General features: G+C 37.4%; 2 protein-coding genes across 2 annotated transcripts; one reads left to right on the top strand and one right to left on the bottom strand.

Moving 5' to 3' along the window:
* The first annotated feature begins 6,368 nt into the window (after positions 1 to 6,368).
* LOC103554136 (olfactory receptor 51I2-like) lies at positions 6,369 to 7,322 on the top strand. Its single transcript, XM_008525037.2, is given in 1 exon segment — positions 6,369 to 7,322. A coding segment is annotated over 1 exon segment (954 nt).
* A 4,399-nt stretch (positions 7,323 to 11,721) lies between these two features.
* LOC103554131 (olfactory receptor 51G2-like) lies at positions 11,722 to 12,678 on the bottom strand. Its single transcript, XM_008525026.2, has one exon. It carries the CDS (start codon positions 12,676 to 12,678, stop codon positions 11,722 to 11,724), a length of 957 nt encoding a protein of 318 aa, XP_008523248.2.
* Between the last annotated feature and the right edge of the window lie 238 nt (positions 12,679 to 12,916).

Below are 12,916 nucleotides of genomic sequence, written 5' to 3'. Positions count from 1 at the left end.
CCCACATTCTCCTCCTCCTCCCCCACATTCTCCTCCTCCCCCAAATTCTCCTCCTCCTCCTTCTCCGCCTCCTTCTGCTTGTCTGAATTTTGTTGTTATTGTTATTCTTGTTTGACCTCTTCTCATAATCAAGAAATGTGGAGGTGGAAAATGGGGATCAACCTTCTCTGTCAAGCTAAACTGCAGTGATTACTGAGCCCTGTGACTGTCTAAGGCCGATAGCTTCATTATCAGGACTAAGAACAAAGGTCAGCTACACCTACATGATTTAGCTGATTGTTTCAGGAATCACTTACTCTTCCAAACAAGACTCTAAATCAGTAAATTGTTTGTTTGTTTCAGGAACATCCGCAAATCTATTTGTTGAAAAAAACAAAACAAAACTTCTCAACAATCCCCCATCTCGGGACACTAAATTTCTCAATTAGATAAATAGGCCCCTTAGAATAATATATCACTTAACTGGGTGTACCTACTTGCTTAGCAAATAACTGTCACCTCATTAAGGCTCTCGTCAAGACCCTCACCTCACAGTATCTATCAATCCTAATTTATCATATGATGAATTTTGCTCAATCTCAATTAGATTCTTTAATTGAAAGATCCGCTTAAGCCATGTGAAGCAAGACCTCATAACATCCATCCCCCTTGAGCTCCCCATGCAGACATCCTACCAAGTCCCAGTCAAGACGTTATTCTTATTTACTGAAATAAGTAATGTATTTGGGTTTGCTTAATGAACATTTGTACTGCTGGACTTCTGCTGGAGTCAGAAGTTGGTGTCACTATTATGTGACATCTGAGTAAGAAGAGGCCACTCTTCTTCTACTTGGGACCTTTTTCATTTATCCTGTCCCCAGCCCTTCAAATGACTACTTGAATTATTCCTCCACCCAAGGGATAGAGAAACTCTGTGAGGTTATGCAAGTTTTCTCTGTTTATTAAAGCCCTGCTTATGCCCATGATTTATTATTAGAAAATACTACTGGAAAAAAAAATCTGTTCAAAATTATTCAAAACATGGAAGTAAAGCAAAATATGATTTCATGTTCTTTCAATGTCATATTGAATAAATTAACAGGCCTATTTAAAGACTGTTTAATCTCTAGGAAATTGTAACTTTAATTTTGCTATTTACTATTTGACTAGACTTTCAGACCCTGTGAAGTAAAAAAAAAATTTGTTGTTGTCCAGTAAGCAATGCAAATGTTTTCTATCTGGTAGAGAAGATAACCCTAAAGCTTAGGAGTTTTGTTGTACAGTACATTAACCAGTTTTGTATCTGGCAGTCTTTTTAGAGTTCTTTCTCAATTGCCTATTAATATGCAGTGCTCTTTGTACACCTTTACAGTCCATAGTTTCCCTCCTCAACAAGTTGCAAAAGCATCAGAAGATTACCGGCTATATATTTGCATAAGATTAATTAACATTAAAAAGTATAATCATTGACAACTTTTTATATTCATGCATATCAATTATTTGTGACGTTGTAATGGACTAGGACTTCAAGCAGTTTCTATTTTCAAGAAAAGCCTAAAAGTAACAGATATTGCCTTTGAACAATGATCACTAACAACGCATTTTAAGTAGTTTTAGCATTAGGTGAGGAAAAATAGTTGAGTCATAGAGTATGTCAGGGAGGGGGTAATTTTACCTTGTTCCTCTTGAGTTCTTCTGGACATACTGATAAAAAAAACCTTGAGACAGATTAACAGGTGAAATACCTGTCTAATATCTACGTATTGGAGATCGTAGAGAAAGGACTCAGAAAGTCAACAAACAGACAGTATACATATATATATATATTTGTTTTACACCCAAAAAAAACCAGTAGGTTTGTGAGGAATGACAGAACAAAAAACTTAGGTTTGGGTTACATAACAAAAGAGGAATTTAAACAGAGTTTAGGCTTGATGTGGAAATTAGCAAGGTGTGTTTATACAGGCTTCCCGGCCCTGACTTCCCAAGCTCTGGTGATAAGGATGCAGGGAGAACATCTTTCACATGGGAGATTTATTTCCTGCTTTCAGGGGGAAAAGATTGAAGAGGATCAACATTTTTCTTTTTGCATTGGCTGCTTCTCAAGTAACTTTAATTCAAAATAATCAATATGCCATTGTGGGATATTTTGGGGTGGCCTGCCCTGGGCCCCAAGATACTCTCCTAACAATTCACACATGCATATAATCACACTCAGACATGACAGTAAATCTTACTATGGATCTAGTTATTTCCATTTTCTGTTCACAGAAGTGTTTTTACTAAAAATGACTGTGTACAAGGAGAATGAAGAGATATTTTACTGGGTGTTGTTTTTCACTTCTAGCTTCCTGACCCCTCTTTCTGAGGGAGACTGGGATCTCCTAAGACGTTGCAAGGCCTGGCCAGTCCTCAGGGAAGGGAGAAGAGACAAACAGCCTTTTAGCTTTTTCAGCTGGTGGAGGAATAAATGCTCCAAGTACTGTAGAGGGTCCCTGTAGATGCTACTGTCTTTCCTAGGTCCCTTGGTCCCAAATGTGATTGAGGACTTTTCTGACAATAGTTTACTTAAGAAGACCTGAAAGAAGTAAGTTATTACAGCTCATAGGAAGTTCATGGAAGATGGATATAGGTTGATTAAAGCTAGAAATAAAAACAATGTTAAAGTGGCTGAATTGAAGGCAACCAAACCATTAAGGTTGCTCACTCTCTGTTTTATCAGTTTTAGCCTATACTTTTCATTTCTTGCCATAACCTGAAGTACTGTTCTGAAGCTGAGGTACTTCCTACTCTGTTTTCTTTCTTTTTTTTTTTCTTTTCAAATATCTCCATTTCCACAGGCTCCCCATTATCCATTTTCTCTTTCTCAAACACTTTTATCTTTCCAATAGTTAACTCCTTACCATGGCAAGAACTGAGTTAAATCATTTAACTAAATTATATAAATGTTAAATGTCGCACAGATTGTTTACAATAGTACTATTTATCCTCTCCTGAAAGTGCAGTGGAGTCTTACGTACTTTATTCTGTTGGAATATTTGAAGATAACACATGCGATGAGAGTTACTAGATAATTTAGTCTTATTGCTCCTCAGGGCTTGTCCACGGAGTCTTCTCTCCCTTCTAACAACCAGTAAAGCCTCCTCTCTAGCCCCCAACCCGAGAGGAATCCAGAGACACTCCTGCTCCTCAGCCCCAAATTGACTTGCAAACAGTAAGATTCCATACCTAAGTGGGTCCTTTCTTGTCAGGCTCCCACAGAGAAAATATATGATATGCTGTGTATTTCTGAAAGTGCAGGTGTACTTTAGAAGAAAACACAGTTCCTGGTATGTGTGTTGTGCAGTGACAAGAAATAGTTCATAACGTTAATAATGCAGTTGTTATCTTGTATCTACAATTGGAGGGATTTTCAGATTTAGAGATTTGAAAGGAAAATATTCCATCATTCCATGCCCCCCTCTTCCTTGCTAAGACCTATCCACCTTACTCCTTTCTTACCGTTCTCTACTGCCAATAGTGCACACTCTGCTTGCCTTTTTAGTTTGAAATCTTCCACTAATGACAGTATGATAGATTCCAGTTGATCCATTTCACAGGAGAGAATACTACGGAACAGAAACGTTAATTACCGGGTCCAAGATCACAAATTCAGCAAATTAGAAGGGTGATAGTAGCTCGATTCTGATCTGGGCATCTCTTACTCCAAAGCTTAAGCTCATTTCAAATTGTCTTTCTTTCTTTATCTTGTTAAAAATATAACATTGTTTCTACTGTAACTTATGTTTTATGGTATATATTTTTCCACTACTAGTCTCTCACTACCCGTTCACTCCTAGATGCCTCCTCTCATTCTTGCTTTCTGGTGTTCTAGTCTCCTAAAACCACTTTTATCAACAACATTTCTAATCACCAAGTGCAATATGGGGATTTCTCAGTTCTCCAGTTTTAATTATAGAGCATTTATTTCCATTGACTACCTATTTGTTGAAACTCTCTCATTTTTTTATTTCCAGGACAGTCCACTATTCAGTTCTCTCTTTTTTCTCAATTTGCTATTGTATATTCTCTGCTTCAATGCTCTTTTCCCTTCTCCATTAGAGTGAGAATAGCCATTAGAGACAATGCTAGCAAATAAATTAAAATGTTTCCAAATGGACTTTTCTCTGTAACCCTCTCTTTGGAAAGTATGGCTCCTGCTATGAACTGGTTGAAATACCCTTTCATGTCGTTACCTAAGGCAAGAAACCAGGCTTAAAATCTGGGTGTAAAGTGAGAGGTGGGAGGCTTTGTCCCCTTTATCTAGTTAATTAAATCTTGTTGGTTGGTTGCATTTCTTTTCCTTAAAAATGCTCTTGCCTACATCTCTCTCTAGTGAATCAAACCCTCTTGCTTAGATTCTCACCACTTGATATCTTAGTCACATAAGAGTTACCAAAGAGTTTGTTCTGAATCCAAACTGCCTTTCATGCTAATGAGTTTGCCTTCTGACACTTGGTAGAACCTTCATTATACCACTTATATCCACCATTATATCCTTTTACCCCTGACCTTCTTTCCGACAAGGTTCCATACTACCTCTTCCATCTCATTTTACCTTCCTTCCCTTTTACAACACTTCGTTCTATTCAGGAGAATATTCTTAGTGCCCTTCCCTAATAAGCCTTACTCGATTTCCATTACTCTGCTCTTTGAGTCAACCAGCCTGGAATTATTGCTGATTTCGCCTCTTCTAATTAAAGTTTTTCATCACCCAATTATGAGCTCACATTTCATTCTCTCCTTAAATTCTTCAAGACTTTTTAAGTCATCATGCAGTACTCATTCACTGTATCCTACTATTTGTTCATTTATTTTATATAACATCACAAAAGAGTGTCATTTAAAGAGCACAGCAGTAGGACAAAAAATTAGGTTTTAGTACTGGCTGACTCGAAGTTATGTGACCTTAGGAACTTTTTTACCTTTCTAAGATTTTAAAGGCTTCACGTGTTTTGTTTTTTGTTTTGCTTTGTTTTACTAATTAATTTACTTTGGTTTTGGTTTTGACATAATAAGTCTGGCTTCCTTCCTTGATGGGGTAAAATTATGACCAAATGAAATTATATTTAAAGAAAAAATACTTAGTAAAGTTCTGTTATTTGTGAGGTCATTATATAATGTGTTTCCTTATTCATAGAAAATGAATATTTACCTAACACTGCCTTATATGGAGGTAGAAATCATATCTTAGTAGACATCATGTCCCCAAAGTAGTAATGTATATTTGTTGTATTATTTGAGAATATTCCATTCAAGTAAACAAGAAAAGAAATGGAGAAGATGAAATTCATGAGATGCATTAAACATAGTGAACAAACTAGTAGTTTTTGAGATATATGCAGAATGTGTGGTATTTATTAAGGATAGTTGTGAAGGGCAAACAAATAGCATATCCGACATAGGTAACGTTCATAAATTATGGTGAATAGAGATAATAGGTAAGTTGTAGGACATGTTAAAGGATGTGATAAAGATAAAACTTATGAGTTGTATGATAGAATGAACAGCAATATTATTTATAGATAAAAAGATAGAGAAAAACAAGTCTTAAGATATGATAATGCCCTGTATAGAACGACATCTGTGTTATGCCTAAATCAGTAACCTATTAACGATATAGAATGACAGCTGTGTTATGCCTAAATCAGTAACCTATTAATGATACATATTGTGGTTTCATTCTGGTCCCACATGTTCTCAGCACAGGAAATATGGGTAAAATGCATTGATGTTCAGCAGTGTTACTGGTGAGTTCGAGATGTGAGCATACACACATGATGCTGTGTGTCTGATAGAGTAAGTGTGAGTATTGGCCCTAGGTACGTTACACCTGTTGGGTCTCCTTGCTCAAACCTCAGCTCTGGTCTTTCTAACATCATCAGAAGAGACAGAACATATGAGTAATGCATAATCCAGCATTCGGATACCATGGTCCTTCCTCCTCACTTGCACACTCTTTTAAGTGTCTGAACCAATCCTCTCTCTGTCCTCCTGCTTCTCACTGCGTGTTTTAAATTTGCTGAGTTAATCATATGCTTTGTGAATCTTAATTTGTTCTATGAACACTTCTGTTCAGAATCCTTTGCTATAGTTTATCTAGAAGTGTATTTGGAGGAACCATTGCATCAACAAAATTGCTCACAAGATAGCAGTTATAAATCACCTAAAAATTATCTATATAAACTTTGTGAATTAAGCTGAATTCAACCGTATTCAGTTCTCTCTGCATGCAACAGATATTTAGTTTGCTTCTGCCTCTAGACTCTCTCTTCAACTATTGAATGAGCTTGACTTGACTTTATTGCTTAACTTTCCTATACATGTTCTCTTTTTTAGGTTTAACCATCATGTCTATATTCAATGGCACCCACTACCAACCACCCTTCTTCCTTCTTTCAGGAATCCCAGGGCTGGAGGAGTGTCGTATCTGGATCTCCATCCCATTGAGCACGATGTATGTGATTTCCATCCTGGGGAACAGCATCATCATTCACATAATACACAAGAATCCCAGCCTTCATGAGCCTCAGTATGTATTCTTGTCCATGTTGGCAGCCACTGACACAGGTATGTCAGCATCTACACTGGTTACTGTACTTAATGTCTTCCTTCTCAACCACCGAGAGATTGAATTCCATGGTTGCCTGGTCAAGATGTTCTTCATCCACACCTTCTCTTCCATGGAGTCAGCCATCCTTCTGGCCATGGCCTTTGACCGCTTTGTGGCCATACGCAACCCACTGCGCTACACGATGATCCTGACCCATTCACGCATTACTCAGATGGGATTGGCTGCTGTGGCTTGAGGAGTGACGCTGATGGCCCCTTTGCCCATCCTGCTCAAACGGCTTCCCTTCTGCAAGAACATCATCCTATCTCACTCATTCTGCTTCCACCCTGACGTGATGAAGCTAGCTTGTGGGTCTACTCGTGTGAACATTATCTATGGGCTGACCTTGGTTCTCTGCTCCTTTGGTGTTGACTCTGTCTTTATTGTCCTGTCTTATGCTTTGATCTTGAAGAGAGTTCTAGGCATTGCTTCCAGAGAGGGGAAGCTTAAGGCACTCAGAACTTGTGTCTCCCATATTGTCACTGTCCTCATTTTCTACGTCCCACTTATTGCCTTAGCCCTGATCCACAGAATAGGCAGGTACCACTCCCCTCTCCCCCATGTCACCATGTCCAACATTTTCCTTTTCCTCACACCTGTACACAATCCTTTGGTTTATAGTGTTAAAACAAAACAGATTAGAAATGTGCTATGTAGACTGCAGTTAAGGTACGATGATAGAACAAAGTGAGAGCTCTTCGAGGAACTGATTGAAAGATACCGGGGATATGGAAAATAGAAGGAGGAACAGACATTCTTTTCCTCTGTGCTAAAGTACCTCTTTTGGTATACCTCTGTATGGTATTACTACAATCTTTCTGGAAATATAAGATTCCCTTCTAGTTTTAAATATTATATCAGGAAAGATATTTCTAAAACCACTTTCACCCTCACTTTATCTTTCTCATTCCTAGAGTTCACACCACTTACCTATGAGCCCCACTTCAAACTAAATGGTCCTACAAATATTTTCTACACAAGAATCCCTCATATACAGCTATAGGGTTCAAAGTTGATTTAAAATAAGATATTTATATTGTTATACAGACATTTATTATCTTTGGGAACTTTGAGATATTGTAGAGGAAATATTCCAAATTAGAGAAAAGAGGGTTTATTTACATAGTTTTTATTTAAATCTATTTATATTTTATGTTTTTTTTCTGAAACTGTCCCAATATAAGCCTCATCTAACACAAAAATTCAGTGAGATATTAAAGCAAAAGTATAACAAAGCAATGTACCTAAAATTTGTCATTTATGTAATGTATACTAGATTTCCCCAGGTTGTATTAAATTGTACCTCAAATTTAGTTGAAGGTAAGTATGCACTGATTAAACAAAGGTCAGGACTCTGTAACTTATCTGCTATGTTTTCAGGAAACACAGATACTCAGCCTATCTGTGCCTCAATGTCCCCATCAGTGAAAAGCAGTTAATAACGATATCTTCTTTCTAAGGACATGATAAGAAAAACGTGTGATAATTTATGTAATACATTTATAACAATGATGGTATATCAAAATATTAGCCATTATATTACAAATTAAAAGTATAGTAGACAAGGGCTAAGACAGGTTTTAAAGATAGATACAAAAGAATAAATGCTTCTGTCACTCAGATAGTGGTACCAAAGGTGACCACAGAATAATATAGTGGTTCTCCAGTTTGAATACATATTTAGACTTCCCTTTTTATATATTTTTTATAAAATGTATATTTGCAAGTATCAAGAATGTATCATACATCATATTTATCTTCTCAATGTTGTCATTGAAGATCAGGGACAGTCACCAAATTCTTTATATATACTAATGATGCCTCCAAATTAATTACCAAAGAGCAGAGCCAGACATTATTGGCTGAGCCATTTTTAAATGAGCTATTTGGACATTAAGTCATGATTCAGTAATTTATTGATTCAATAATCATGTATAATCCTTATTTTTCACCTTTTGCGCTTTGTCGCTCCTTATTTTACATCTTTACACAACTTTTTGGCATTCACTATATGCCATACTGTAGGCGACAGATGAATAAAAAAATGCCATCATTTACAGAGTTACAGTAGTCACCCATTATCCACATGGGACAAATTCCAAGCCCCTTGGTGGATGCCTGAAACTGTGGATAATACCAAACCCAAACGCTGTATATGCAATGTCTTTCTGCTATACATACATACCTATGCTAACTTTTAATTTATAAATTAGGCACATTAAGAGATTAACAAAAATAATGAAATATAACAATTGTAACAAGATACTTTAATAAAAGTTACGGTAGATCTTAGCAACCTCAACATATGATTTTTCTTATTGAGAACTTTCACCTATTCACTTAAAGGAAGCCCTTTATGGATTCTTTTTGGCATATTCAAATTGTAAGCATCACTACTATTGCTTTTTTGGGGCCATTATTAAGCAAAATAAGGATGACTTGAACACAAGCACTGTGACACCCCAGCAGTGGATCTGATAACTGAAACGGCTACTAAATGACGAACAGACGAGCAGTGTACACAGCATGGATACGCTGGACAAAGGGATGATTTACATCCTGGGTGAGACTGCGTGGCATGGCAGAAGATTTCACACTACTCAGAACAGTGTGAAATTTAAAACTTGCAAATTGTTTTTTTCTGGTATTTTCCATGTAATATTTTTGTCCTACGGCTGACGGCAGGTAACTGAAACTGTGGAAAATGAAACTGTGGATAAAGGAGCATTACTGTACTACTCAGTGAGACAAGATGGGGATAAATTTGCCATACTTTAAGATGGAATTAAATAAATGTTTCAAATCACCTCATAAGAGAAAAAACATCCCGTTAGGTTGCCTCATTATTTAATTTATAAGCAAAGAAATATATCAGAATAGGTCACAAATTCAAAGGGAGGATCTCAGTGACCCAAGTTTAAGGACTCAATATTGTCACGTCACTTTTTCTTTCTGAAGCAATCTCTCTTATCTGCTTCTGCTTTGTTTTGTACTCATTTTCTTCTATGTAGACTGGCATTGCTTCCACGTAACTAGGGAAGATGATGACCACAAGGGGTTTGGGGTCCTTCCAGTGTTCCAAATAGAAAGGGGAATCTTTCACACTAGCTCTACCATAAAATATGAAGGAGGATAATTTTTCCTTAGGTTCTTAATCTCTGCAGCTGAAAGTTCAGGGGAAATTTCTTAGAATTTTGATATTTTGGTCTCGCCCAAACTGTACACCGAAGTAAGGAGTTCCTCAAAGGAAAATTGTCTGCTGGCCTCAAAAAATTAAACAATTGATGAGAAATGGTCCTCAGTTCGCTATACTCATGCTTAGGGAAGTTAAAGTTAAGAAGCTTTTGATCAGAAAGAGTCAGAATAAAGAAAATTATTAAACTGGGCCTTAAAATATGGAGAAACAGTTTAAGAATCAGAATTTTATTTCATTTTTGAGGGTATTCCTTATATTTCTCAAATGATCTTTCAGTACGGACAAAGACCATGCTCTTTTTTTAAAAAAAAAAAAAAGAAAAAACTTGCTCTCTCCTGTTGATACCTAACAGATCAAAGCTTGCTGAATAATTTCAGAATCAAAATAGTTTTCAAGCTTCCAGGATCTGTTTCCTCGTGGTCTCCTCAGTGTTGCTGGCAAAAGTTCCTAACACAGCCCTCACTGACTGACGAGCTTCTGAATTCATAGAACAATTCAAAGCAAGCCCCAACCTCACTAATTATATTCTGTGATATAATTTGCTGCTATTCCATGATTTCTACTAGTAAAATGTAAGCTATCTGAAAATTACACTTATGTCTTCTGTATGACTCCGCCTACTAAAAAACTATTTTCTGATTAATTACTTGAGCTATCTTTTAGAAATTTATTTAAACCTTCCCTTAAAGTAGCTTGAAATTTGTGCTAATGCTACCACATGTTTATTTATTGCCATGGGCAATTAAATCTCTCTCTTAACTTGCCTTCTATGCTGATCCCAGCAGGATGATCTTCATTTGCTTCTGACTCTAACTTTATGAGTTGACCCTAGAAGAGAATAAACTAATTCATTTTTTCTTTTGCAAAGTTAGAGAAAAGAGATCCATTCATGTTTCGGAAGTCAAGATATAACGCTATGTATTCTTAGTATGGAATGGGAAACAAAAGAAAATCTAAATAACGTGTGAATGAAGGAAAAAGATGAGTAAGAATAACCATTTCTCAGATCCTTATATATTATTTCTTTTCAGATAGCTCCTTTATCTTTTGTTACTAGCTAGAATGTTCAGACATCAGCCAGTATGGAATTACAAAAAATGGTCAGAAATATTAAGCATACAGTTGGCTCTCCATATATGGGTGTCTACATCCGCAGATTCAACCAACTGCAGATGGAAAGACCTACAATGATTACATCTGTACTGAACGTGTACAGATTTTTTCTCTTGTCATTATTCCATGAATAATATAGTACACCAACCATTTACATAGAATTTACATTGGATTAGATATTATAAGTAATCTGGAGATGATTTGAAGTACACAGGAAGATATGTGAAGGTTCTGAGCAAAAATTAAGCCATTTTATATAAAGGACTTGATCATCTGTGGATTTTTATATCCTTGGGGGCCTGGGAACCAATTCCTCATGGATACTGAGGGACAAGGGTATATTAGTAAATTTATCATCAATTTTGAATTTTAATGCCTCCACTTAAACAACATGGTCAGTCAAGAATCAGGTGACATCTTGTTTTCTCTAGAAAATCAGCTCCTCATTGATCTTTTACAGTCTACAGTCAAACTCCTCCTCCTTTAACAGTTGGAACAATGTGATTTTCATCCAATCCATACGCTAAAACCACTGAGCTTGGGTTTCTGTTGCCGTTTCTCCTTACCACTACCAAACAATCATCCTTTATGAACACAGTTTTGATCATTTATTTAAGCATTCTGTCTCTCTCTCCTTCCTTCATTAGGTTAGGTACTTCTGGAGGGGAAGACCTGAGTATTTTTTATTTTTGAACTTGTGGTGCCTAGCACACTGCTTGGCATGTAGTAGATCCTGAGCAGCACTTTTAAATTGGTTGTCCCTTCTGATATAGAGACGATATCATTCCCCAGCAATGACACGCTGCACCCAAAATCGCTTGCGCAGGGCAGCCTGGATCTGCCGGGATTTGAGACTGTAGACAAGAGGGTTGAGCAGTGGTGTCATGAGGAGGTAGGCATTACTCATTGTGGTGTATACAACTGGGGAGATGTCCTGGGTGTAATGATGCAGCACAGCCAAGCTGATGAGGGGCAGGTAAAAGACAAGCACTGTGCATAAGTGACAGGCACAGGTATGCAGTGTTCTCCAGTTTCTGTCTTGAGTCCCCATCCTCATAATAGTGCCCAAGATCTTCATATATGAAGCTAGGATGAAGATAACATCCACTACAAATGTGCAGAGTACAAAAACCCATCCATAGGCACTGCTGAAAGTGACATCCCCACAGGCCAAGTTCAGCATATCTGGGTAGTAGCAGTAGGAGTGTGAGAGGATACTGGCCCCACAGAAGGGAAAAGTCCTGAGGAAAAAAGGCAAAGGGGCCAGCAAAGTGGTAGCTCGTAGGAGAGCAGCTCCACTAAGGCAAGCAACAGTGTAGTGCGTCAGGATCCTGGTATAGTGTAGCGGAGCACAGACAGCTATCAAGCGATCAAAGGCCATGGCCACGAGGACACCTGATTCCACTGAAGAGAGTGTGTGGATGAAGAACATTTGAGTTAGGCAGGCATCCAGGCCGATGTGGTGGACATCAAACCAGAAGATAGCCAAGACGCTGGGCATTGTGGATAATGAAAGGCCGAGGTCAGTAAGGGCAAGCATGGCCAAGAAATAGAACTGAGGTTCATGAAGATTCTGTTCTGCTCTAACCAGGATGAGCAGAAGTGAATTACCCACAAGGGATACAAAGTACAGGAGACAGAAGGGGATGGAGATCCACATATGTGCAGCCTCCAGACCAGGAATACCAATGAAAGAGAAGGTGGGCCGACCAGAGGCAGTGTTATTAAAAGCCAACATGGTAAGAGGTAGGTAGAACTGTAGTCCAGGGTGCTTACAGACCTATAAAAGAGAAATCATGTGTCAGGAAAGTTGAAAACCAAGTGTAAAGTAAATAAATTTTTACTTCACAGAGTTATGAAATTAAGATGGGCAACTCAAAATTGAGATTATATTTTTAACTTCATAATTATTTCTTTTGACATGTAGATGGCATCTAAGCACGTGAAGAGATGCTCAATATCATTAATTATTAGGT

Source organism: Equus przewalskii, chromosome 6 (genome assembly GCF_037783145.1).
Source record: "Equus przewalskii isolate Varuska chromosome 6, EquPr2, whole genome shotgun sequence".
NCBI classification, from domain to species: domain Eukaryota; kingdom Metazoa; phylum Chordata; class Mammalia; order Perissodactyla; family Equidae; genus Equus; species Equus przewalskii.
This window is presented reverse-complemented; position numbering and strand designations above follow the sequence as displayed.

Bases quoted from the DNA above. Each gene is read 5' to 3' on its own strand.
- LOC103554131 (XM_008525026.2), bottom strand. From the start codon at position 12,678: ATGTTGGCTTTTAATAACACTGCCTCTGGTCGGCCCACCTTCTCTTTC.